Source organism: Amblyraja radiata, chromosome 32, assembly GCF_010909765.2.
Source record: "Amblyraja radiata isolate CabotCenter1 chromosome 32, sAmbRad1.1.pri, whole genome shotgun sequence".
In the NCBI taxonomy this organism is placed as follows: domain Eukaryota; kingdom Metazoa; phylum Chordata; class Chondrichthyes; order Rajiformes; family Rajidae; genus Amblyraja; species Amblyraja radiata.
The window spans coordinates 7,243,761-7,271,166 of NC_045987.1; the positions used below are offsets into that span (position 1 = coordinate 7,243,761).

At 48.2% G+C, this 27,406-nt stretch overlaps 1 protein-coding gene across 2 annotated transcripts in view; it reads right to left on the bottom strand.

The window, feature by feature from the left end:
- adamts13 (ADAM metallopeptidase with thrombospondin type 1 motif 13) overlaps positions 1–27,406 on the bottom strand; it is a 50,938-nt gene that overhangs the window by 12,046 nt on the left and 11,486 nt on the right. For both annotated transcript variants that reach the window (XM_033048735.1, XM_033048736.1), the window contains 18 exons: positions 26,789–26,913; positions 25,609–25,755; positions 24,189–24,323; positions 22,914–23,064; positions 20,697–20,801; positions 19,628–19,779; positions 17,867–17,930; positions 16,281–16,407; positions 14,652–14,800; positions 13,222–13,342; positions 10,637–10,717; positions 8,470–8,651; positions 6,572–6,707; positions 5,497–5,626; positions 4,623–4,802; positions 3,475–3,679; positions 2,637–2,766; positions 636–765 (listed from right to left, as the gene is read on the bottom strand). In XM_033048735.1, the coding sequence (XP_032904626.1) occupies positions 636–765; positions 2,637–2,766; positions 3,475–3,679; positions 4,623–4,802; positions 5,497–5,626; positions 6,572–6,707; positions 8,470–8,651; positions 10,637–10,717; positions 13,222–13,342; positions 14,652–14,800; positions 16,281–16,407; positions 17,867–17,930; positions 19,628–19,779; positions 20,697–20,801; positions 22,914–23,064; positions 24,189–24,323; positions 25,609–25,755; positions 26,789–26,913 (2,450 nt within the window). The remainder of the gene's footprint in view (positions 1–635; positions 766–2,636; positions 2,767–3,474; positions 3,680–4,622; positions 4,803–5,496; positions 5,627–6,571; positions 6,708–8,469; positions 8,652–10,636; positions 10,718–13,221; positions 13,343–14,651; positions 14,801–16,280; positions 16,408–17,866; positions 17,931–19,627; positions 19,780–20,696; positions 20,802–22,913; positions 23,065–24,188; positions 24,324–25,608; positions 25,756–26,788; positions 26,914–27,406) is intronic.

The window sequence follows — 27,406 nt, forward strand, 5'->3', positions numbered from 1 at the left end:
CTGAGGAATGATAGGAAACCACTTGGGATTTTGTGGCTATTTCATAACTTCAAGGTCACTTTTACCAATCCTAGACCGTTACTTTCTGACTGGGTTTGACAGGAGGTCCAAGAAAGAGCGTTACTCTACCTAACTTGTGGCGTTTTTGAACATAGAAAACAAGAGCAGGAGTAGCCCATTTGAATGAGTTTGAGCCTTCATTCAGTAACATCGTTTTAGTTTAGTTTAGTTTAGAGATACAGCGTGGAAACAGGCCCTTCAGCCGACTGAGTCTGCAAGGACCTTGATATGTGCCAAAGGCAGGCAAGTTGGACCAGTGTAGATTGGGCATGTTGGTTGGCGTGGGCAAGCTGGGCCGAGGGGCCTGTTTCCATGCTGTATGACTCCATGACTCTTGATATCATCTTACCATTACAGTGTGTAATTGTAGTGTGGCTTTGAAGGGTTCTTTGTATCTGACTTATGTTGCATATTCCCTGGGATTGTTTGATACTGAAGCGAGAGGATGCTCTGCACAAAGACCCTACCTTCTGTGGGAGCTGATTTATAGCCATGCTTCCCTGTGATGTTTCAGAACGTGATATAGGAGTGCTATCAGAGTAATGGTGTCAATTGATGATATTGAACTGACTTACCATGGGGGACATGTTTTATTGGCACATGGCATGTAATGCAGCTGAGGTTGGAAGCTCTGATCACAATATTCTTGTTGTGATTCCTTCTTGGTCTCAACATTGATGCACATGTACCTGATCTCTGATACTCCTGTGAACCAAAAACAGTTATCATATAGGACTGATCTTGTGCAATTTGGAGTAAGATGCTCAGTTTTGGTCATTGCCTGATCCACTTCAGGTATTGAACCTCCCCACCATCAATGGGATCTACAGAGCACACTGCTTCAGTAAGACAACTAATATCATCAATGACCTACACACTACCCTGGCCATGCTCTCATCTTGTAGCTACCATCGGGAAGAAGGCACAGGAGCCCGGGAACCATTACATCCAGGTTAAAAAACAGCTTCTTCCCATCAACCCCCCCCCCCCCCCTGCATAACCATAACCACTACCCCACCACAGCTCAAACTAATGTGGATTTTTGCATTAAGATTGCACTACATACTTTGGCTTGCATTATTTTACCCAGAACAACTGATAAGTTATCAGATATTTATCTGTTGTGTTGTTGCATTTAATGGCCCTGTATAGCTGCAGAGAGTAAGCATTTCAGCGTTCCAGTCCCAGTGCATAAGACAGTTGAACACTCTTGACTCTCGATCATATGAACAATGTATAAAATACAATCAAACTAAGGAAGAGGAGCTCCCTCTGGTGTCTCCTTGTTCTGATGAAAGAGCAGCCACAGAGATCAATCAGGAAGACCCAGATACATGATCTGATCTAACCGTAGTGAGTTGATTGCCAATTGCCCCGACTGCCTCAGGTTATCTCTCCATTTTAATTACTCTTCATCGATTCCTGTAAAAGGTTATAGTTGTGCGTGATTGAAAGAGGGAGAGGTGTGAATGAATTTCCTGCGATGTCTTGCCGTCAGACAGCTTGCTGACCCACACAGTGCTCGCACATCAGAATTCCTTCACTAGGCTCCTCTCTTTCCTCCCTTACATTGCTCCGTACTTCCTTGACCAAGCCTTTGGTCATAATCCTAATTTCTCGACACGTGGCGTGACGTCAAATGTTGATACATTTACGCTTTTCTGAAGCAGCTTTGGATGTTTTCAGTTCATTATTCGAGTTTTTTCATGGTGATATCAGACTCCCTGTGGAACTATGCCTTCTAGAGAGGAGAAACAAGGAACTGCAGATGCTGGTTCAGAACAAAAAGACACTAAGTGCTGGAGTAACTCAACGGGTCAAGCAGCATCCCTGAAGAACATGGATAGTTCTTCAGACGTTAATTATGAATGAACTATTGGGATAAAGTCTATTCCTTACAACACATGTGGAGGTGGGCAGCGCGGTGATGCAGCGGTAGAAACGTTGCCGTACAGCACCAGAGGCCCGGGTTCAATCCTGACTACGGGCGCTCTCGGTACAGAATTTGTACGCTTTCCCTGTGACCGTGTGGGTTTTCTCTGGGTGCTCTGGTTTCCTCTCACACTCCAAAGACGGACAGGTTCGTGGGTTATTTGGCTTTGGTAAAATTGTCAATTGTCCCTAGTGCGTGTAGGATAGTATTTGTGTGTGGGGATCGCTAGTTGGTGCGGACTCAGTGGGCCGAAGGGCCTGTTTCCGCGTTGTATCTCTAAAACTAAAACTAAAGTATTGGATTCTACTAGTTAGTTCAACAACAGTTAAATCTCTGCACCTTCCCTACCCCAAGATAAACACTGAGTGTTTAAATACCAGGAGCATGATTCAAACAAAACTAATTACTTGAACTCTGAATGTAGCTAAAACTGCTGGAGAAATTCAGCGGGTGAGGCAGCATCTATGGAGCGAGGGAAATAGGCAACGTTTCGGGTCGAGACCCGAAACGTCGCCTATTTCCCTCGCTCCATAGATGCTGCCTCATCCGCTGAGTTTCTCCAGCATTTTTGTCTACCTTCGATTTTCCAGCATCTGCAGTTCCTTCCTAAACATTTGAACTCTGAACATCACCGCACACTCACCTTGGCCACAGCTAGCAGAACAGGGGCCCTTTATAGGAACCCAGAGATAACTGTCACTCTGTGTTGGCATTCTTGCCAAGGCTGTGACGTTCATGACTTTTCTAATCTCCTTCCTCACTTGATTGGACACCTGAAATAGAAAACGATTTAAAAAAAAACTCCATTGCTAGAGACATCCACACAATGACACAGGAGATGATTCAGCCCATCATGAGGAGTGCAGGAGATGATTCAGCCCATCATTCCTATGCCAGCTCTTTAAAACTGCTTTGCAATTAGCCCTGTGTCCTCTGCTCTTTCCCCATGCCTCTGTGTTACTTGATCCTTTATCAAATACCTTTTCAATAAATATTTTGAAATGCCAGCAGCTAGAGCAATCCAATTGAAAAATAAAACTCCGTAATATCTTCTAATTCCCTCTGACTATTTTCCCGTTTTAGTACAGCCTGGTTTCTCCTTCACATGCCAGTGATGAAAGTTTCACCTTAATTTTGAACACCAATACCTGTAAAACTTTCAATGAGAAACCAGGTCCTGGAGCTGTGAGGCTCTTAGCTTTAATAATCTGTAGTTAAAACTGTAAGCCCACTGGTGTCAGAGGTTGTGGGGAGAAGGCAGGAGAATGGGGTTAGGAGAGATAGATCAGCCATGATTGGCGGAGTAGACTTGATGGGCCGAATGGCTCCTATCACTTATGATCTTATGAAATCCTCAGGTTGAACCAACCTGTCCGGTCATCGTTAAGGTATTGGAAGCTCCGAAGGAAATACATGCTTGTACAAAATGGACATGTGGTTACGCGGGCATTCACTCACACAGGGAGTTGCTGGGCATTTACCTCAGACCAGGGTACTTGATCCAGCACGAAGGGGCAGATGCTGACAATGCACGGAGTGATGCCCAGGGGCTGGGTTTCTGCCGGACACCGTGTCTGGTTCACTTCCACGTCCGCGCCGTTGATGAACTGGACACAGGTAACTGACCGCTCAACAGTTCCAACTCCACACGACACAGAGCAGACACTCGTCTCCCAAACATTCCACCTGCAGTGACCAAGGAGCAAGAACACTGGCTAGCTCAGCAGCTCATTGAACAGACTGCTTCCTCAAACCCTACGGCCAGAGTCTTGTTTGGCCCATCCTACACCAACAACTAGAGAACAAACCCTGCACCACTATCTACTTCAGTGAAGAAAGCGAATGGTATGTTAGCATTCATAGCAAAAGGATTTGAGTATAGGAGCAGGGAGGTTCCACTGCAGTTGTACAGGGTCTTGGTGAGACCACACCTGGAGTATTGCATACAGTTTTGGTCTCCTAATCTGAGGAAAGACATCCTTGCCATAGAAGGAGTACAGAGAAGGTTCACCAGACTGATTCCTGGTATGTCAGGACTTTTATATGAAGAAAGACTGGATAGACTCGGCTTGTACTCGCTAGAATTTAGAAGATTGAGGGGGGATCTTATAGAAACTTACAAAATTCTCAAGGGGTTGGACAGGCTAGATGCAGGAAGATTGTTCCCGATGTTGGGGAAGTCCAGAACAAGGGGTCACAGTTTAAGGATAAGGGGGAAATCGTTTAGGACCGAGATGAGAAAAACATTTTTCACACAGAGAGTGGTGAATCTCTGGAATTCTCTGCCACAGAAGGTAGTTGAGGCCAGTTCATTGGCTATATTTAAGAGGGAGTTAGATGTGGCCCTTGTGGCTAAAGGGATCAGGGGGTATGGAGAGAAGGCAGGTACAGGATACTGAGTTGGATGATCAGCCATGATCATATTAAATGGTGGTGCAGGCTCGAAGGGCCGAATGGCCTACTCCTGCACCTGTTTTCTATGTTTCATTGGAGACCCGCGGACTATCTTTGTTCGGGTCTTTTTTCTTACACCAAACGTTATTCCCTTTATCCTGTATGTGTACACTGTGAATGTCACGGTGTCTTTACTGTGCCTCCCCGCCACAGTTTACAGGTGTGAATCATGTACCTGACCGGGCAGCCGTGTTCGTTGCACCTTTCCATTGACTGGGGCCTGGGAGAGTCAGTACAGTCGGTGTCAGGGGTCCACTGCTTCTCCAGTGCCTCCTGCTTCAGGCAACGAACGTCCCTTTCCCGCTGTCCACCGCCACATGAGGTGTTGCACGCACCAAACTTGCCCACCTCCCACCTGTGGGTCCGGAATAAGAGTAGAGAGAGGTTCTGCGACTGCACAGCATATCCCACTCACGACAAAGGGCCACCACAGGAACATTTATCTCGATGGTTCAGAAAGTTAAGGAAGGGCAGGAGAATATCTTCATGCAACTGAGTAGCCATGGCAACAATTTTAGGGCTTTGAGATGAATGAGAAAGTCTGGACTTCTCCTAAGTGCAGGGAAGGTTAAGGTCAGTGTGTGTGTGGGACCTGTACCCCAGTGAGGGTCAGTGTGTGTGTGTGTGTGTGTGTGTGGGACCTGTAGCCCAGTGAGGGTCAGTGTGTGTGTGTGTGTGTGTGTGTGTGTGTGTTGTGGTGTGTGTGTGTGTGTGTGTGTGTGTGTGTGTGTGTGTGTGTGTGTGTGTGTGTGTGTGTGTGTGTGTGTGTGTGTGTGACCTGTACCCCAGTGAGGGTGTGTGTGTGTGTGTGTGTGTGTGTGTGTGTGTGTGTAGGACCTGTAACCCAGTGAGGGTCAGTGTGCGTGTGTGTGTGCGTGTGTGTGCGTGCGTGCGTGCGTGTGTGTGCGTGCGTGTGTGGGACCTGTACCCCAGTGAGGGTCAGTGTGTGTGGGACCCACATAACAGTGCCTGTAGATCGTAATGAGAATCTGCACATTCAAGTGAAGGGAGAGACAATAGCACTGTTTTTGGAGATTTCCCTGCCTTACCAAGGGAGACACGATGCGATGTTGCAAGCTTCCAACCTATCTGCTGGCCTCACTGACTGGGAGCAGTGCTGTAGTGCCACCTCTTGCTCAGAGCTCTGGTCTCTGCACACGTAATGGACTCTTGTAGATCCTGCAGCAGTGTACAACATACCATAATGTCCACAGTCACTCAGATCTTCAAATATTTGGTCACTTAGGAAGGTTGACATTTGTACAGGCTTACGAGTGATGACATATAGTAACATTACTGTATGTAAGGTTTAATCCTTGTAGAAACAAAGAACTGCAGATGCTGGTTAATACACAAAAGGATTTGTAGTTTTAGTTTCAGAGATATAGCATGGAATCAGGCCCTTTGGCCCACCGAGTCCATGCCGACTAGTGATCACCCTTACACTATCCTACACACTAGGGACAATTTACAGAAGCCAATTAACCTACAAACCTGCACGTCTGGAATGTGGGAGGAAACCAGAGGATCCGGAGAAAATCCAAACGGTCACAGGGAGAACGTGCAAACTCCACACACTGAGCATTTGTGGAGAACATGGATAGATGACGTCTCGGGTTTTGAGCCAAAACGTCACCGATCCATTTTCTCCAGAGATTCTGCCTGACCTGCTGATTTACTCCAGCACTTTGTGTCCTTTTGTGGTTGAATCCTTATCTCGCTGAATAAGTAACAGCTCTGTACAATTGAGTAAAGTGCACTCTAATTAAACCTGACTATACCTGATAGATGGCTCCAAGACTACACTCAAGACACCACATCACATGGAGGATAGAAGAACGTTTGAGGAAATAAAGAAAATGTTTGTGGTTGTTGCTGGAGTGGAAGAATTTGAGGTGTGGGGAATCTGGGCTTTCAGTCTGAAGAAGGGTCTCGACCCGAAACGTCACCCATTCCGTCTCTCCAGAGATGCTGCCTGTCCCTCTGAGTTACTCCAGCATTTTGTGTCTATATGCAGTTTAAACCAGCACCAGCAGTTCCTTCCTACACAATAATTGTTGTCATCTCTGCTTAATATCTTTGCAATAATAAGCCCTTAAGTATGAATGTTAATGGAGTTCTGACCTGGCCCACATGTTGTTGAACATGCCCCTGTAACTGGGAGCCAGTCATAGTAATAACCTCGCTTGGGCACGTAGAGGCTGTAAGTGATGTTGGGATTCACAACATCTCCATATTGCTTCCCATATTTCCGGTACACCTGAGGAAACAAATTATGGGTCATTTTAAGGATATTTGGAGAGTCCAGATACAACTCCATAAATGGTACATTTAACAGAATAACATGAGATGTGGAAGCCCCTTGCAGCACTTCGAAGATGACAGCCCTTCCTAATGCCCACTAACATTGCGGCCCTTCCTCAGTACTGCCCCTCTGTGGCCCTCCCTCAGTAATGCTGCTGAGATTTGTTCAACAAGCTGTGGGCCAGATAAAAATTCCATTCGGCTAGGCCAGAAGCATAATCAAGGTCGAGTCGCACCCCGGCCACTCCCTCTTGTCCCCTCAGGCAAAAGGTACAGAAGTGTGAAAACACACACCTCCAGATTCAGGGACTGGTTCTTCTCCGCTGTTATCAGGCAACCGAATCATCCTACCACATCCAGAGAGCAGTGCTGAACTACTATCTACCTCACTGGTGAACAGCAGACTATACTTGATCGGACTTTGCTACCTTTACCTTGCACTAAACGTTATTCCATTATCATGTATCTGTACACTGTAAATGGATCGATTGTAATCATGTATTGTCTTTCCGCTGACTGGATAGCAGGGAACAAAAGCTTTCCACTGTACCTCGGTACATGTGACGATAAACAAAACTAAAAGCTCTTTGTATGGGCTGTTGCTGATTTATGCAATGTGGTAGACTGTTGCTCTTTGGGTTTAGAATTTGCTTCTCCTGATTCTCACACAGTTACTCTCCTCATATGCATTGGCATATTGATGTGCACAGCTCATTAATTTTACAGCAGGTTTAATCAATAATGTATACTCTCGCCTCTGGTTTTCACGAAGCATTCTGATGTAGCATCTGCTCAGCTAATTACAAAACTAGCCATCTTTATCACAGTTAATAGAAACAACAGACTTGCATCGTAACTTTATCGTTGATTAAACCTTCCTTGGACAGGCTCACCACCAGGCCTTAAATTATAACTTAAAAACTGTCTACAATACATAATTAGGGAGGCTTTGTTCGACACCACACCTTCTACAAAATATATGGACAGCCCCGATCCTAATTTGAACTATGAAAATAAATGGTGACACAAGGAACACAAAATGGCGTTGCTGCCTTACACCGCCAGAGACCCGGGTTCGATCCTGACTATGGGTCCTGTCTGTACGAAGTTTGTACGTTCTCCCTGTTACCTGCGTGGGTTTTCTCAGGGAGCTCCAGTTTCTTCCCACACTCCAAAGGCGTACAGTTCTGTGCCTTCATCCCACTCGCTGAAATACTACAGCACTTTGATCAAGATTCCAACATCTGCAGTTCCTACGAAGATGGTACGCTAATTGGCTTTGGTAAAATTGTAAATTGCTCCTAGTGTGTGTAGGATGGTGTTAGTGTGCGGGCATCGCTGGTCGGCACGGACCCGGTGGTCGGCACGGGACCCGGTGGTCGGCATGGGACCCGCTGGTCGGCATGGGCCTGTTTCTGCACTGTATCTCTAAACTAAACCAAACAAGGAACCGGAGAAGGGTCTCGACCCGAAACGTCACCCCATTCCTTCTCTCCACAAATGCTGCCTGTCCCGCTGAGTTACTCCAGCATTTTGTGTCTATCTTCGAAGGAACCGCAGTTGTTGGAATCTTGACCAAAGCACAAAGTGCTGGAGTAATTCAATGAGTGGGATGAAGGCACAGAACTGCAGAAGCTGTGTTGTGCATTTCCATATTCCCATTACAAATAAAGCATTGGGAGCCATTTCCGAATGAAGTTATTTTCTCCCAGCCTCACCTGCACTTCAATGGCTTCACGTGTGGGTCCATGGATGATGATCTCCTCAGAGGCCGGCAGGTTCTGCTGGGTCAGATACAACCTGTGCACAACTCTATTGTCCTCCAGGTTGCTGGGATATGATGTGTTGAGCGAAAGCTTCTTGGCACCAGCAACAACATACTGCCCGTTAACTTTCACCCCTGCAATAAAAACCTCCATTTATATAACACTCGCCTTGCACTAAACGTTATTCCCTTACCATGTTTAAGAAAGAACTGCAGATGCTGGAGAAATCGAAGGTAGACAAAAATGCTGGAGAAACTCAGTGGGTGAGGCAGCATCTATGGAGCGAAGGAATTCCTTCCCTCCACAGATGCTGCCTCACCCACTGAGTTTCTCCAGTATTCCCTTATCACGTATCTGTACACTGTAAACGGCTCGATTGTAATCATGTATTGTCTTTCCGCTGACTGGATAGCACGCAACAAAAGCTTTTCAATGTACCTCGGTACACGTGACAATAAACTAAACTGAAACTGAGAGCCTTCAGATACTAGAATCAGGAGCGACATACAATCTTGTGGAGGAACTCAGCGGGTCGAGCAGCATCTGTGGGGAGAAAGGAATGGTCGAAACTCTGCATCGGGACTCGGTTCCTCCCCCCTTCATTAGCACGCAACAAAAGTTTTCACTGTACCTCAGCACACGTGACAATAAACTAAACTGAGTACTGAAACCCAACTACATGGAAATGCAATTTTTGACATTGGATTATGTAATAAAACATTGGGCCCAAAATCTTGGTAAAACAAACAACGGTTTCAAAAAGCATCTTAAAGAAAGAGCTGTGTAGAGGTTCGGGGAGACGGAGAGAGAGAGAATTCAGTTTTAAACTCAGTTGATAAAAGTGGGTTCTGGAGGAGAGGTTGAAGAGTAGGAGAAGGTCACGGAGATAGTGAAGATGGAAGCTTTGTCCACTCCTTTCCCACCTATTCTGATCCAATAGGATTCCAATTCACGTCTGAAGAAAGGTCCCGACCGGAAACGCCACCTATCCTTTTTCTCCAGAGCCACTGCCTGACCCGCTGAGTTACCCCGGCACTCTGTGTGTATCTCCAATTCGCAAAAGCTACACTCCAAGCTTGCTATATCTCCTTTATATTAGTAGGTTTACCATATCACCATCAAAACTTATATGGGAATAACATAACCACTGGGTTATGTTCCTCCTCTGTTCTCAATCACAGCACAGGACAGATTACAGCCCTGGTCTCTGAATTTAAAAAAAGAGGATAAAATGGAGGTCCTTTTTGAAAACATACTTAATAACAGGAAGTGGACAAGGCCACATTAGCAAAGCCAACATTAACTCCATACACCCACCTCCCTCTCTTCTTCTTCTTGCGTATGGCGTGCACAGCCTAAAGTTGTAAGACAACTTGTTCTGTTAGATCTTCTGTTTGTGCACGCCAGGTTGATTGCATTCGTTGAAACAGGGTGGACCACGTGAAGGTTGCAATCTCCCACCCCCCCCCCCCCCCCCCCCCCCCCCATCCATCCCTCTTTGAGTGAAAAGGTTGCATCTCAGCGTCTCGCCACCTCACCCTAAACCTATGTCATTTTGTTTTTGATAAAAGACTTTTGGTAAAAGACTATATGCATTCACTCGATCTATTCCCCTCATGATTTTATACTCCTCTCTAAGGTCACCCCTCAGCCTCCTGCGCTCCAAGGAATAAGGTCCTAGCCTGAAACCAACCTTTCCCTGTAGCTCAGCCCCTCAATTCCTGGCAAAATCCTTGTAAACATTCCCAGCAAACTTGCTAGCTCAATGACATCCATGCTATCTCCAGGGTGACCACAGCTGAACGCAATACTCCACAAGTGTGGCCACACCAGCATTTTGCACAATTAAACATAATGCCCTAACTTCTATACTCAATGTTTAGTTTAAGAAAGAACTGCAGAAGCTGGTAAAATCAAAGTTTGATACAAAATGCTGGAGAAACTCAGCGGGTGAGGCGGCATCTATGGAGAGAAGGAATAGGCGACGTTTCGTCGCCTATTCCTTCTCTCCATAGATGCCGCCTCACCCGCTGAGTTCCTCCAGCATTTTGTATCTACCGTCTATACCCAATGCCCTAACTGATAAAGGCCATTCAATAACCTTTCATCAATAACTTACCTAGATGAGAGAAGACAGCCTGGGTATTGGAAACGCGGACATTTGTGGAATGTGGTGGGATCGTCAGGAAAGTGACATACTCTGCAAATCAAAAGTAAATTCATTATCATCTGCGCACTGTTGCGAGCAGCGAGGCCCACGAACTGGAGAGCCAGCAAACCTTGCTTCAATTAGAAGAGCTTATGGCCGCTCAGTGAAGGTGGTATTTCTGTAACGTGCACGATACAAAGAGGATTGCATCAGCTAAATATAGAGGGTGAGGTGGTGGCAGAGATGCGAGAGGGTGGAGGGAGTGGTAGGGACGAGGGGCTGTTGAGGGGGGGGTCGTCGTGGCTATCCCTCGAGGTCGAGGATGGTGGTCTACGTTCTGTTGTTTTTACAGACTCTCAGGCGGCTTGTGAGTCCAATCCTGGCTTTGCAGCTCACAGAACGAAGACGCCTAGGTGCGTGTGTGTGTGTGTGTTTAACGTGTACTTGATGTTGCACTCCAAGAAGCTCACGGTCCTTCACAAATCAATCCACTCATTCCAATGGCAAGGGAACCCAGACGATTGACGCTGATAGATCTGTTGCCGTCTTCACAGCCGTTGTGTTCGAGATAGCTTCGTCCGCCTGGTCCGCTGTTGAGGTCTTGTAGGATGGAGGGTGGTGGGGTGGAGGGACGAGGGAGGGTGGAGGGATGAGAAAGGGTGGAGGGAGGGGTGGAGCGATGTGGGGAGGGATGAGGGAGAGTGGAGGGATGGAGAGGGGATGGAGGGATGAACTACAAGGATGAGGGGAGGGTGCAGAGGGATGTGAGGGGGTGGAGGATGAGGGAGGGTGTAGATGAGGGATGAGGGATATTGGAGCGGGTGGTGTGAAACGGGAGGTGCAATGCCTGGTGTGTAGAGAGACCAGATGTGGTGAGTGCACAGACTTCCTTCACCTGAACGACCTCAGTGAACAAGAGAAGCGCTGCATAGCGAGCCGAGAGTTTCTCAGTCAGCAACACCGTGCCTATGTTTTTCTTCCTGATTTATTAATGTGATCTTAAATTCTCTCTCGCTGCTGAACATGTGCCTGCAGATTAATAGTGCACGTCCCCGCATATCAGCCCGTGACTTAATCACCACACTGCCGTTACTTGGCGAAGGAAAATAAATCAGCCGTACACGAACTGAGCGCAGACTCAAGGGGCTTGGTGACCTACATCGGCTGTCTTCCTGCTCATGCTTGCCATCAATTGATTCCTGTTGCAATCCCTGCCTATATACTCTATGCCGTAAGGATTGGGTTGGATGAGGGAGGGAGTGTTGGCCCCCATCTGGTCAGCTGCCCTCGAGGTTTGGTTCCCTCGGGATGCATCACAGCACGGTTTGGGAACAGCCCCATTCCAAGACCACAAACTAAGGACGGCACTGTGGCGCAGCGGTAGAGTTGCTGCCTTACAGCGCTTGCAGCGCCGGAAACCCAGATTCGATCTCAACAACTGGTGCTGTCTGTACGGAGTTTGTACGTTCTTCACGTGACCTGCGTGGGTTTTCTCTGAGATCTTCGCTTTCCTCCCACACTCCAAAGACGTACAGGTTTGTAGGTTAATTGGCTTGGTAAATGTAAAAATTGTCCCTAGTGTGTGTAGGATAGTCTTAATGTACGAGGATTGCTGGTCAGCGCAGATCCGGTGGGCCGAAGGGCCTGTTTCCGCGCTGTATCTCTAAACTAAACTAAACTAAAACCCAGCATCCATCCCATTTGCTCCATTTGCACCTCATGCTACCTCAGCAAGGCCAGCAGCATAATCAAGGACAAGTTGCACCTCGGCCATTCTACCTCTTCACCCCTCTCCCATCGGGCAAAAGGTGTAGAAGTGTGAAAACACACAACTCCAGATTCAGGGACAATTTCTTCCCAGCTGTTATCAGGCAACCGAACCATCCTACCACAACTAGAGAACATTACTGCACTGCTATCGACTATCTTTGATTGAACTTTACTGACTTCATCTGGCGCTAGACGTTATTCATTTCATTCCCTTTATCATGTATGTATATCACTGTGGATGGCTCGATTATAATCATGTATTGTCTTTCCGCTGGTTGGTTAGCACGCAACAAAAGCTTTTCACTGTACCTCGGTACACGTGACAGTAAACTAAACTAAACTAAATTTAGGGCAGCACAGCGGTAGAGTTGCTGCCGTACAGCGCCAGACACCCTGGTTCGATCCCGACTACGAGTGCTGTCTGTACGGAGTTTTACCTTCTCCCTGTGACCGCGTGCTCCGGATTCCTCCCACACTCCAAAGACGTACAGGTTTGTAGGTTAATTGGCTTTGGTAAAATTGTAAATTGTCCCTAGTGTGTGTGTGTGTGTGTCGGATAGTGTTAGTGTACTGATCATGGTCGGAATGGATTCGGTTGGCCGAAGGGCCTGTTTCCACGCTATATCTCTAAAGACTAAACGCATGTGGACACAGCATAGGCCAAGGGATGAACGCAAGGCCTTGGGCTCTGATGAGTATCTGTGGAGCTTCCAATCTAATGAGGAACCAGCAGTATTCCACAGCTTTATCCGGTGCTATAAAGCTTCCTCCCGAGTCCTAGTTACCCTGGACTGTGCCCTCCGTGTAGGAGCCAACCATCTTCTGGCATCTGGAGTTGTCACCACCACAAACCCTGCAGCTGTCCCACATCTGGCCAGAGTCCATCCTTCCATCGCAGCCGAACACCTACGAGCAAAACAAAACCAACAACAGGAAAAAACTGCCCTCGATCAGCAAAATAACACTGAAGACCATTGGGTAAATGACACAGAGAGCGAGGGAGAGCGAGGAAGAGCGAGGGGAGAGCGAGGGGAGAGCGAGGGGAGAGCGAGGAAGAGCGAAGGAGAGCGAGGAAGAGCGAGGGGAGAGTAAAGGGCCTGTCCCACTATGGCGAGTTTAGGAGAGTTTGCACTCGCCACTAGCTCGCAGCATGATCGACACGTGGTCATAGGTGGTCATTGGTGAGTCTCCTTCGTGGTCGAGAGGGGTTCCCGCATAGTGGTTAATACTTGCAGCCTCAGTTTGGTCGAGGAATATGTTTCAGCAGGCTGAAAAACTTTCTGCGAGTAAAAATTGGTCGGCATGGAAAAAATTCGATACTTTTTTACTCGTAGGTTTAGACGAAGTAGGTCGTAGTAGGTCGGCATGTTATCGTAGGTAATCGGAGGTAATCAAAGGTAATCGAAGGTAATCGAAGGTAGTCAAGTCCAATTTTCCCGAGAGCATCGGCGATTAAATCGAAGCTGGTCGAAGCTAATCGTCTACATATTCGTAGGAGGTTCTCTACATAGTCGAAGGAGGTCGTAGGAGGTGTTCTACTTAGTCGAAGGATGCCAAATTTTCAGCGATACAACAGGACCATGACACTCTCCTAAACTCGCAAATGAACTGGTCATAGTGGCACAGGCCCTTGAGGGAGAGGGGGAGGTTCGGCGGGAGAGGGGGGTGAGTGACAGTGGGTGGGTGAGGGGGGCTGAGGGAAGGTGGGGGAGGTGAGAGACGGGGGGGCTGAGGGGATGTGCAGGGTGAGGCAGTGGGGTGACAGGACCGGGTGGGTCAGGGCAGTGAGAGTCTATGAGGATGAGGGAGTGCGGGGGGGGGGGGGGGGGGTGGAAGATTGCAACCTTCATGTGGTCCGCCCTGTTACGACTAATGCAATCAACTCGACGTGCACAAACAGAAGATCAAATGGAACAAGTTGTCCTACAACTTTAGGCCGTGCACGCCACACGAAAGAAGAAGAAGAAAAAGAAGGGAGTGCGGAGTTGGGTGTCCGTGGCAGGAGGGGGTTAGTAACATCTGGAATACCGAAAGGGGGAGGCTGTGAAGAGTGGAAGCACTGGGATTGAGGGGAAGGTGAAGGGAGGGGTTGGGTCTACAGTGAATGAGGACAGGCGGTGGTAGTTACACACAGAGTGAGGGGCAGTGGACATGAGCATCCATCATCGGGAGCCTGGTGACAGTAGATGGGAGAAGAGGGGTGCGTGATCATTACCCTGCAATGTCCTTTCACACACAGATTGTGCAGCGATGTTGTCTCCAGGTTACTCGACTCACATCTGGTTCCATCCACAAAACTGTCCCCCCGACTCAACATGAAGCTCATCCCATCCACACGACACATGTACTTGCACAGCACACTCCCTGGCAATGGGCAAAGGCACAGTATTACTGTAGGGCATCACACCATACACTGGCACCAATCCCAGGGGTGATCGGGTTAACATATGATGGCACTGGGCCTTTACTCGCTGGAGTTTAGAAGCATGGGGGGGGGGGGGGGTGGGGGGAGGTTAGGGTGGGTGTGGAGAGGATATTTCCACTTGTGGGAGAGTCTAGGACCAGAGGTCACAGCCTCAGAATAAAATAATTTACCTTTAGGAAGGAGATGAGGAGGAATTTCTTTAGTCAGAGGGTGGTGACTTTGTGGAATTCATCGCCACAGAAGGTTGTGGAGGCCAAGTCAATGGATGTTTTTAAGGTGGAGATTGATAAGTTCTTGATTAGTCAGGGTATCAAGGGTCATGGGGAGAAGGCAGGAGAATGGGGCTGAGAGGGAAAGTTTGATTGAATGGCGGAGTGGATGTGATGGGCGGGAGAGAGGGAGAGAGGGAGTGGGTGGGAGAGAGAGGGAGAGAGAGAGAGAGGGGAAGAGAGGGGAAGAGAGGGGAAGAGAGGGGAAGAGAGGGGAAGAGAGGGGAAGAGAGGAAAGAGAGGAAAGAGAGGGAGAGAGGGGGAGAGAGGGGGAGAGAGGGGGAGAGGAAGAGAGGCAGAGAGAGGCAGAGAGAGGCAGAGAGAGGGAGGGCGAGGGAGAGGGCAAGGGAGAGGGAAGGAGAGAGGGAGAGAGAGAGGGAGAGTAGGAGAGAGGGAAAGGGAAAGGAAGAGAGAGGGATTGAGAGGGAGATGGAAGGAGAGGGAAGGAGAGAAGGAAGGAGAGAGGTAGAGAGAGGAAGAAGGGAGAGAGAAAGAGAGAGAGAGAAAGAGGGAGAGAGAAAGAGGGAGGGAGAAAGAGAGAGGGAGAGAGGGATCCTTTCCACTCGTCACTTTAATGTCATGTTTCATGTGTCTTGTGTTTTATGACTGTTGACAGATCCATTTCCCTCCTGGGAAAAATAAAGTTCTATCATCTGGTATCAATGTATTGACAGGAGCGTGAGGGATGTGTGTGTGTGTGTGTGTGCGGCTGGGTGCATTTCTACTCATTGAGGAAGGGTTAGAGTGAGTGTGAGAGGGCGGGGGAGTGGGGATACTCACAGAGACTGAGACACGGGATTACTGTATAGGATTAAAGGCAATTTATACCAATACCAGAGATGAAGAGAAAGTCCGTTTAATTACAGCAAATTATTTAAATGCCTAAATGTTGGTGGAGGAAGATTAAAAAGTATAATTTGAAAGGAATTTAAGTCATAATTTTGAGGAGAAAACTGAGGGAAGGTGAGGAAAGGGCAGGATTGTGGATATTCATGCTGAGTTACTCCAGGATTTTATCGCTCTTCGGTTTAAAGCAGCGGCTGCAGTTCCTTCCTACACAATGGTTACCTGTGTCCTGTGCAGCCACAGATTGAATCCCCCCCCTAACTATTTATCATGGAGCGAGGCTCTATGTTCAATAATATTTTACCTTTTGCGTAACCAACAGCAGGCAACCACTTGTAGTAAGCTGGGACCCTGGGTGTCAGTTCCAGAGGCTGAGAATTGGTCTCCGAACACTGTAGAGCCATGAAGTCAAGCTGGCTATCCTGGCAAAGCTGCACAAAGAGCAAAAAGATTTTTTTAAAACAGCAGGTGACAAAAATCTAGGTAGAGACACCGCAGCCGTTGGCATTGCTGACGACATTGTGGCAAGGGTGGGGTAGAGTGGCGGAGCAGTAGAGTTACTGCCTTCTGCGCCAGAGACCCGGGGTTCAACCCTGACTACAGGTGCTGCCTGTATGGCGTTTATTTTCTCCCTGTGACTGCGTGGGTTTTCTCCGGGTGCTGCGTTTCCCCCCCACATCCCAAAGACCGACATTAATTGGTTTTGGTAAATATTTAAATTTGGTAAATGGGTTAATTGGATTTGGTAAAAATGACAAAATTGCCCCTAATGAGTTGGATAGTGCTAATGCACGAGGTGATCGCTGGTTGGCACAGACTCGATGGGCTGAAGGGCCTGTTTGTGCGCTGTAACTCGAAACTAAACTAAAATAATGTAAACTAAACTTAACTAACGGGCTGGGGGGAAAGGTGCTACAAATTGCACTTCTGAGCTTTTTGAAACAGTGTTCGTGAGTGTGCTGATACCATTCCAATGGTGGGATAATGCCATAAGGAATTTTCATGCAATATTCTTTCTGGGATCTCAATGCTTAACTATTTCTATTTGGATGGAATAAATTCTCTGCCTTTCCTTCATCCCCTCAACACCTACATTGTGCTCAGGATTGCAACCACTCGACCCACAGAGAGTGATTTGTCTCAACTTTGTTATTTACCTGAAGGCTGTTATATGTTTCCACTAGAATTTAAAACTTCCCCTCGCGAATCAAATAACATCAAAGTTCTGATGGAGTGTACATAAACTAAATTCCGTACGCCTGCCATGCCGTATGTTGATAGAGTGGAGCGGCTGGGCTTGTACACTCTGGGGTTTAGAAGGACGAGAGGGGATCTTATTGAAACATACAAGATTATTAAGGGTTTGGACATGCAAGGAAACATGTTCCCGATGTTGGGGGAGTCCAGACCCAGGGGCCACAGTTTAGGAATAAAGGGTGGGCCATTTAGAACGAAGATGAGGATAAACGTTTTCACCCAAAGAATTGTGAATCTGTGGAATTCTCTGCCTCAGAAGGCAGTGGAAGCCAATTCTCTGGATGCTTTCAAGAGAGAGTTGGATAGAGCTCATAAAGATAGCAGTCAGGGGATATGGGGAGAAGGCAGGAACGGGGTACTGAATGTGGATGATCGGCCATGATCACAGTGAATGGCATTCTGGCTTGAAGGGCCCAATGGCCTACTCCTGTACCTATTGTCTATTGTTATTGCCTCTTGTACCTCTCTCCAAATGCCTTCGTCCATTCTCGGCCTGTGTAAGTATAATGTGCCTGTGCAATACGGGGCTGCTTCCTGACTCTCAGCTCACTGCCGATGTGCACTTCCCCTACATCGAGTATTACCATCGAGACCATCGAGTATTACCATCGAGACTCACACACTCACCCTTACCTGTGCGTTACACATTTTTGCCTCCAGATCTGTTCCCTCGCACTTACGGCCACCAAAACCAGGCCTAGAAAAATGCAAACGCCGTGTGAATCATCGCATCTTTCAAGAGGGCGGAAGAACCCAGCCATAACTAAGGCGGAGTGGTACTAAGGCGGAGTGGTACTGAGACCCATGGATAGGGAGAACCCCATTCAGTGGCGGACTGGGTCTAAAAATATTGGTTGCCAGGAGACAAAGGGGGCCCACTTGATCAGGGGCCCACTTGACATAGGGGGCCCACTTCGTCAGGGGCCCACTTGCCATCAGGCAAGCTGGCACCCTGGCCAGTCCGCCCCTGACCCCATTAGTGAGAGGGTGGTGAATCTGTGGAACTCACAGAAGGCTGTAAAGGCCAAGTCAGTGGATATTTTTAAGGCAGATATAGATAGATTCTTGATGAGAACAGGTGTCAGGGGTTATGGGGAGAAGGCAATGGAGTTTGGAAGGAGAGATAGATCAGACATGATTGAATGGCAGAGTAGACGATGGCCATTTTTCGGCGAAAACTAACATCTGCAGTTCCTTCCTACATACTAGGATAGGATAACATAACTAGTTTGAACTGGTGACCAATGGTGACTCAGTGGGCCGAAAGGCCTGTTTCCTTGCTGTATCTCTAAAAAGGAAGAAACTGGGCATTCAAATGGAGTTAAGATAGTGATCACTGATCAACCATGATTGAAATGAGTGGAGGACAAGGTTGGCTCCTCAGTTCCCCTCCTACATTCAGATGTTCAAGAAGGAACTGCAGATGCTGGAGAATCGAAGGTAGACAAAAGTGCTGGAGAAACTCAGCGGGTGCGGCAGCATCTATGGAGCGAAGGAAATAGGCAACGTTTCGGCACGAAACGTTGCCTATTTCCATCGCTCCATAGATGCTGCTGCACGCGCTGAGTTTCTCCAGCACTTTTGTCTACCTTCAATTTTCCAGCATCTGAAGTTCCTTCTTAACCTGTAAACCTGTACATCTTTGGAGTGTGGGAGGAAACCGACGATCTCGGAGAAAACCCACACAGACCACGGGGAGAACGTACAAACTCCGTACGGACAGCACCCGGAGTCAGGATCGAACCCAGGTCTCCGGCGCTGCATTCGTTGTAAGGCAGGAACTCTACCGCTGCACCACCAAGACCGCCCAAAGTTGATAAGGCTACCTTGATAATCTATCAAATACATCCACAGGGAAGGTCCAGTACAAGTCAGATTACACAAAGTGCTGGAGTAATTCAGCGGGTCAGGCAGCATCTCTGGACGACTATGGTTCAATGACACTTTATGTGTCACATGATGCGCCGAGCTACAGTGAATTTTATTTTTATATATGGTTCAGCACAAGTGCCACTACACATAAGCAATTAGATACATCTTAGATAAGCATCTCTGATACAGTACAAGTGTACAGTAGTCTTCTTCTTCTTGCGTACGGCGTGCACAGCCTAAAGTTGGAGGTCAACTTGTTCTATTTGATCTAATTGTTTGTGCACGTCGGGTTGATTGCATTAGTCGAACAGGGTGGACCACGTGAAGGTTGCAATCTCCCACCCCAGTGTACACTGAGACAGTAGACAGAGTTGCGAGACTTGGCACCATTTTCACGTGACATGTGTAGGAGGTAACTTTTCGGGTCGGGTCAATAAACTGACCCGAAATATCACCTATCCTCTCCAGCAATTTTGTCCACCCTACATTCAGATGGTTTGCTCTTAGCGGTTGTCCACCCACCTTGGATTGTTGCAGTATCTGTGCCTCGACGTGACCCCACCCCCACAACTCCGTGAACAGCCGCTGAATGGGCTCCAACTTGACCACGCCCCATGGACGGCCCCGATCATTTTCAGGTCCCCGAGAGACATGCAACTCCTTCTTAAACACCACTGGAAAGAAAGAACATCCGTTAGAACCATCCCTCACTTGTGCGATTCAGCGCGGGGATAGGATTTGTTTTTGACAAGAAGCTTTTCGAACCGGCCAAAGACGTTGTGAAATGGAGACAGGCACAAGAGACTGCAGATGCCGGACACTGGGGCAACAAACAATCTCATGGAGGAACTCATCTGTGGGTAGAATATCGCCCGACCCGCTGAGTTCCTCCAGCAGACAGTCTGTGACAAACATCCGTGCCTCAACATGACTCCTGGCCCATAGACCATGCCCTGCCGATGTTGGGGGAGTCCAGAACCAGGGGGGGTCACAGTTTAAGAATAAGGGGCAGGCCATTTAGGACTGAGATGAGGAAAAGCTTTTTTCACCCAGAGAGTTGTGAATCTGCGGAATTCGCTGCCACAGGAGGCCGATTCCTTGGATGTATTCAAGAGAGAGTTAGATATGTATGGCTCTTAGGGCTAACGGAATCAAGGGATACGGGGAGAAAGCAGGAACGGGATGCTGATTCTGGATGTTCAAAAATCAAAGGTAGACAAAATTGTTGGAGAAACTCAGCGGGTGCGGCAGCATCTATGGAGCGAAGGAAATAGGCAACGTCTCGGGCCGAAACCCTTAGGGTTTCGGCCCGAGACGTTGCCTATTTCCTTTGTTGCCTATTTCCTTCGCTCCATAGATGCTGCCGCACCCGCTGAGTTTCTCCAACAATTTTGTCCACCTACTGATTCTGGATGATCAGCCATGAACATATTGAATGGCGGTGCTGGCTCGAAGGGGCCGAATGGCCAACTCCTCCACCTATTTTCGATGTTTCTCTGTTTCTAAACCATAAACGCCACCATTGGTCCACAACTCCACGCCACGTTCGTGAGGTGATCGAGGTTTCCACACACACACACACTGCCGATACCTTGTTAGGGCCGCACTCTGTCCCGTCGAGCAGGGGGATGAACAGGCGGGTGCACGTGCTGTGGTCTGATGGATCCGCGTGACACGATAGAACGTTGCACACATCCTGGACAGACACAAAGCACCCAGAGCTCAGCAACAGACAGGGCAATGCAGAGAATGACAATACAGTATATAGCAGCAAATGTACTAGTTGGCCCCTCTCACAATGGAACTCCGGTGGGGAAGCCGCGGTCTCTGGTGGGGAAGTGCCGACTCAGGACTTTTACCTGTCTGCACATCTGGACGCCCGCAGAGATCCCGACCACGGGGGAAATGGAGGAGGACTGGCCAATTTCTGTGCCTTCCACCACAGTGATGAATGCTGTGGTGGATGTTTGTGTTAACATTTCTATTGTGTATTGTGTGTGTTCTTTCTCATTGTACCGCTGCTGGCAAATTCATTTCACTTGCACTTTATGTGCAATGTGACGAATAAAGCCATATTGTACCGTAAAAAACTGGATTTATATTTAGTTTTAGACCGAAGACAGATGCAAAATGCTGGAGTAATGCTCCTGTGTCCCACTTAGGAAACCTGAACGGAAACCTCTGGAGACTTTGCGCCCCACCCAAGGTTTCCGTGCGGTTCCCGGAGGTTGCAGGTGGTTGCCGGAGGTTGCAGGTAGTGGAAGCAGGTAGGGAGACTGACAAAAACCTCCGGGAACCTCTGGAAACTGCACGAAAACCTTGGGCGGGGCACAAAGTCTCCAGAGGTTTCCATTCAGGTTTCCTAAGTTGGACAGGGGCATAACTCAGCGGGTCAGACAGCATCTCTGGAGAAAAGGAGTAGGTGACGTCACCTATACCTTCTCTCCAGAGATGCTGCCTGACCCGCTGAGTTTCTCCAGTATTTTGTGTCTATCTTCGGTGTGAATCAGCATCTGCGGTTCCTCCTTACACATTATATTTAGTTTTAGTTTAGTTTAGTTGAGATACAGCACGGAAACAAGCCCTTCGTGTCCACGCTGACCGCTGACACCTACAAACACTGAGGACAATTTACAATTTACCGATGCCTACAAACCTGCACATCTTTGGAGTCTGGAAGGAAACCAGAGCACCTGGAGAAAACCCACATGGTCACAGGGAGAATGTACAAACTCCGTGCAGACAGCACCCGTAGTCAGAATCGAACCCGGGTCTCTGGCGCTGTGAGGCAGCCACTCTACCGCTGCACCACCGTGCCGCCCAGGTCATTCTAAGCGGTAGTTCCAAGGTGGGTTCACTATATTTGTCAAACTCAAACCAGATCAAACCAGGTTGATGGCGTGGGGGTGGGGGTGGGGGTGGGGGTGGGGGTGGGGGTGGGGGTGGGGGTGTGACCAGGGGCAGAGTGGGCAGTGGTCAGTGCAAGCCTTTGAAGTTATCAATGAGATGTGGGCTTCACTGGCAAGAATAACTCATAATGTCCACCCATTATTAGTTTAGTTTAGAGATACAGCATGGGACCGGGCCCTTCGTCCCTCCGAGTCCACGGCAATCATCGAGCACCCATTCTCACTAGTTCTATATTACTGCACTTTCTCAACCACTCCCAACACACTAACGGCAATTTTATTGAGGGACAATCAACAGGTCAGGCAGAATCTCTGGAGAATATGAATAGGTGACATCTCGTGCCTAGACCCTTCTTTAGACTCAACAAGAATAGGTGACTTCTGAAGAAGGGTCTCAACCTGCAACGTGACCTCCCCATGTTCTCTAGAGATGCTGCGTTACTCCGGCACTTTGTGTCCTCTTGATTATCAAAAGATAATTGGACATCAATGAGAGGGGAAGGATCTACATGACCAAGGGGGGAAGGTATTGAGTGAGTGGGATTATCTGGATTGTTCTTCCAGAGGTGTGGTGGTCTCCCTCTGTTTTTCATAAGTTCCAGGAGCAGAATTCGGCCATTCGGCCCATCAAGTCTACTCCGCCATTCAATCATGGCTGAACTATTTTCCCCTCTCAACCCCATTCTCCTGCCCTCTCCCCATAATCCCTGACACCCGTACTAGTTAAGAAAATGTCAATCTCCGCCCTAAAAATATCCATTGACTTGGCCTCCACTGCCTTCTGTGGCAATGAGTTCCACAGATTCACCACCGCCTGACTAAATAGATTTCTCCTCGTCTCCTTCCTGCAGGTGAATCAAGGTTTAACCTCTGGCCAGTCGATGTCAGGCGAAACCTACGATGTCGTGTTGGCTGAAGCTGCAAGAGATGGCCTTGCCTCCAAAGGCTATCTTGCACTGGTCGTCCATGCCATAGTACAGGCCCGGCTTCTGGCTGGAGAGGTCAGATTCTGTGGCTGGGAAGTCATCCAAACATGTCCCTCGCCTCGCTCTGGCAAAACAAACAAGACCAACAATTATATTCAACTGGGAGTTCATTTAGCTATCAGTAGAATTGGAAGGGTAGATTCATAGAAACATAGAAAATAGGTGTAGGAGTAGGCCATTCGGCCCTTTGAGCCAGCACCACCATTCAATATGATCATGGCTGATCATCCAAAATCAGTACCCCGTTCCTGCCTTCTCCCCATATCCCTTGATTCTCTTAAGTCCTTGGAGCTAAATCTAACTCTCTCTTGGAAAAAAAAAATCAGTGAATTGGCCTCCACTGCCTTCTATGGCAGAGAATTCCACAGATTCACAACTGTCTGGGTGAAAAAGATTCCTTTTCTATATCGCCTATCATATCCTCAGGATGTTCCGAAACACTTTATAGCCATTTTGCGTTGACGAGGTCGTTGTTTAGATATAGGGCATACAGCCACTAATTCATGGGTGGCATGTTGGCGCAGTCAGTAGCGCTGGCTCACTGCGCTAGACACCCCAGTTCAATCCTGACCTTGGTTGCTCTCCATGTAGAGTTTACACGTTGTCCCTGTACCCACATGGCCTGTCTCTAGGTGCTCCGATTTCTGCCCTCATCTCAAAGATGGGAGGGTTTGTAGGTTAATTGGCCTCTGTAAAGTAGCTCCTAGTGGGAAGAGAGTGGATGAGAAAGTGAGATAACACAAAACTAGTGTAAATGGTCGGCTTGGACTCGGTGGGCCGAAGGATTTGTTTCCATGCTGTATCTCTAAACTAAACTCATTTAAGCACAGAAAGCTCGTACAAATAGCAATGTAATTAAGAAGGAATCGTTGCTTTCTGAGGTTTAGGGAATAAATATCAGACAGGGCTTCAGACTGTCTTTGAAAGGAAGTCGTAGGATCTTTTAAATTGACCCGAGGAGCAGCTCCACTAACAATGCTACATTGCCTTGGTAGCGCACTTGGAGTAAAGCTTGCGGATGGGATTGGATGACTTGAGTAACTCTTACAAAGCTGCCCAGCCAGAGACCAGCCTGCTCTCGGCACCACCCATCTGATTAGTGCTGCTCACCCTAAGTATCCAACCTTATTTGCTTTCTACCGAGTCTCGTAAAAATGGAGGTGGGTGCGGATTGGGAGAAAGCTTTACCTGAAGAATTTTGCCAGCTGGTCACGGCTGCACTTGGACCAGGTCAGGTCAACGCTGTTGTAGCCGCCCGCGGCCGCCATGATATGCAGGTTCCCAGCGCAGTCGTTCCTATCCCCATCATGGTTGATGCCAAAACTGCCAGAGATTAGTACGGGCGTCAGGAGTTACGGGGAGAAGGCGGGAAGATATAGATCAGCCGCGGTTTAATGGCGGAGTAGACTTGACGGGCCGAATGGCCTAATTCTGCAACCTACAGCTTATGTACTTATAAAGGAAAGAAAAATGTGCCGGGCAGGTGTATTTTTTGACACAGAGGGTGGTGAGTGCCTGGAACACACTGCTGGGGGTAGTGGTTGAAGCAGGTATGTTAGTGGCATTTAAAATACATGGATGGTGCAGGGAATGGAGACATGGGGTATGTGCAGGTAGATAAATGATGGTCATAGCATCATGCACCGAGGACCGAGTCCCGATATCGCACCGAGAATAAAGGGGGACCTGACGTGGGGGGGCGGCGAGAACTAAGGGGGGCCGGGCACAGGGGGGGGGGGGGGGGCGCATCGTGACCAGAGGGGGGAAGTGGGGGTAACATTGGGGCCAATAAAGGGGTACTTTGTAACTTTGTCTGCCCCCTTTATGTATTGTCTAGGAATGTGAAACAAACATAAGGTTTAGCACTACATGCTACGAATCCCAGTTGTGGAGACACTGGTATCGTTGTCTCATTGTAGGACATTGATTATTCTTTTATTCTGGTTTTTAATTCATGTATTGTGTTTTTTTTTAAATATATAATTTATGAAGCTTTTATAAGTGATATACTAAGCTTTTATATGTACTTTATATTTTTTATTATGCAATGCATTTTTATGTAATGTTGTCCCTTGTCTGGACCTTGAGTCCGAAATAAAGTTTATAATAATAATAATAATAAAATGCGTCTCACTGTGACTTGTCACACGACAGATGGCACAATGGGCTAAGTGTTCGGCTGGCAACCGGAAGGTAGCCGGTTCGAATCCCGCTTGGAGTGCATACTGTCGTTGTGTCCTTGGGCAAGACACTTCACCCACCTTTGCCTGTGTGTGAATGTGTGTGAGTGATTGGTGGTGGTCGGAGGGGCCGTAGGCGCAGATTGGCAGCCACGCATCCGTCAGTCTGCCCCAGGGCAGCTGTGGCTACAGAAGTAGCTTACCACCACCGAGTGTGACTGAGGAGTGAATGAATAATGCGATGTAAAGCGCCTTGAGTATTAGAAAGGCGCTATATAAATCCCATCCATTATTATTATTATTATTATAAAAGTATCTCATCTCATCTCATCTCGTGTTCGGCACAGACATTGGGCCGAAGGTCCTGTTCTTGTGCTGCACTGTTCTAGGTTCTACGCTGCAAGGTTCTACCCTGTCCCCTCACCCACCTGTGGCCGATCTCGTGGGCGATGGTGATGCCGAGATTAAAGCCGGTGTCCTCGGTGATCACACAACTCCACGCGCGGCTGCACAGGCCTCCGCGCTGGGTCACGCCGTGAACCATCTTGTTGCCGTCATCTGATTCCAAATCAAACCTCAGGAGGGAAGGGAAAGTAAGAGTCAGGGTGGTCAAAAAAAAAACCCAAACCCTACTACCTCCACGAACCCAATCACACTTCTCTACTTCACTGGAAGGCTTCGGATGGTCCCACATCGACCCTCACCGAATTCTACAGCTGCGCCGTAGGTAGCATTTCATCTGGGTTTATTACCGTTGTGACATTCAGAGCACCAGCCCAATTGTCAAGATTGTCTAAACACAGACAATGGTGCCTTGTGTGTAGCAGGAGTGGGTGATTTTCATGTTAGTTTTAGTTTAGAGATACAGCGTGGAAACAGGCCCCCCGGCCCACCGAGTCCGCGCCGACCAGCGATCCCCGCACACCAACACTATCCTACACATGAGGGACAATTTACCGAAGCCAATTAACCTACAAACCTGCACATCTTTGGGATGTGGGATGAAGCCGGAGCACCCCGAGAAAACCCACGTGGTCACAGGAAGAACGTACAAACTCCGCACAGGCAGCACCCGTGGTCAGGATCGAACCCGGGTCTCTGGCGCTTTGAGGCAGCAACTCTACCGCTGCGCCACCGTGCAGCCCCTTTAAATAGAAGAAAGGGGACTAAGCCTCAACCAGGCAGCGGCTTGATTAGGCATGTTCCTCTACAGATGGGAGCAGGCTGATTCACTCTGAGCCGTAACATTCACCAACCACCGCTTGAGGCCGTTACTTGTCCACGTGTACAGTACACAGGTACAGTGGAAAGCTTTTTCTGCGTGCTAACCAGTCAGCGGGAAGACAATGTGTGATTACAATCGAGCTATTTACAGTGCACAGATACACGATAAGGGAATAACGTTTAGTGCAAGGGAACGTTTTTGACTCAATTCTTTGACAGAATTCTTTTTTATTCAATTTTGACATTGTTGGGCTTCCCCATTTGCCCAGTAAGAAATGAATCGTCGTGAACTAACAAAGGGACATAAATAACCTAGTGACTGAAATACCCACCGCCCCAGAGAGAAAGGTGCTGGCAACACCCACCGAGTGGCTGGCAACCTACCTGGTGACGTATAGAACCAGGTCGGCATGGACTGGGTCAGAATCATTCTCCGGGTTGATCGCTCGACTCCACCTGCACAAGCTCATGAGAGACGAGGTGAGGTTCTTCGTGATCTGCAGTTCCAGCTGTGGACAAAATACCACGGACACCGTAGAGATGTGTCAGACTTTCCCCCCTCTCCCCTTCACCGATATTTATCCGGCGCAGGGGGCCTGGTAGATCAAGACCGCTCCGAGTTAGCGCGGTGGAAGCGTAGGTAAGTCTAAAATTCCCCTAGCCTAGTGGTGTCAAGGGTTTACGGGGAGAAGGCAGGAGAATGGAGTTGAGAGGGAAATATAGATCTACCACGATTAAATGGCGGAGTAGACCCGATGGGCCGAATGGCTTAATTCTGCTCGTGAAAATTCGAGGACATAGGTTTAAGGTGATTGGCGAATCATTTACTTAATGTGAAGAGTGGTGGGTGAGTGGTCACTTCTGGGAGGAATAGATGAGGCTGTGGGAAGAACTCCTGCCTATGAGCACAAGCTAGTAAGTGTGTGCTTTCTTCACCACCTTATCCACTTGTGTCACTATTATCAGTGAGGTCTCAACTTGCAGCCCAAGGTCCCAACAGAC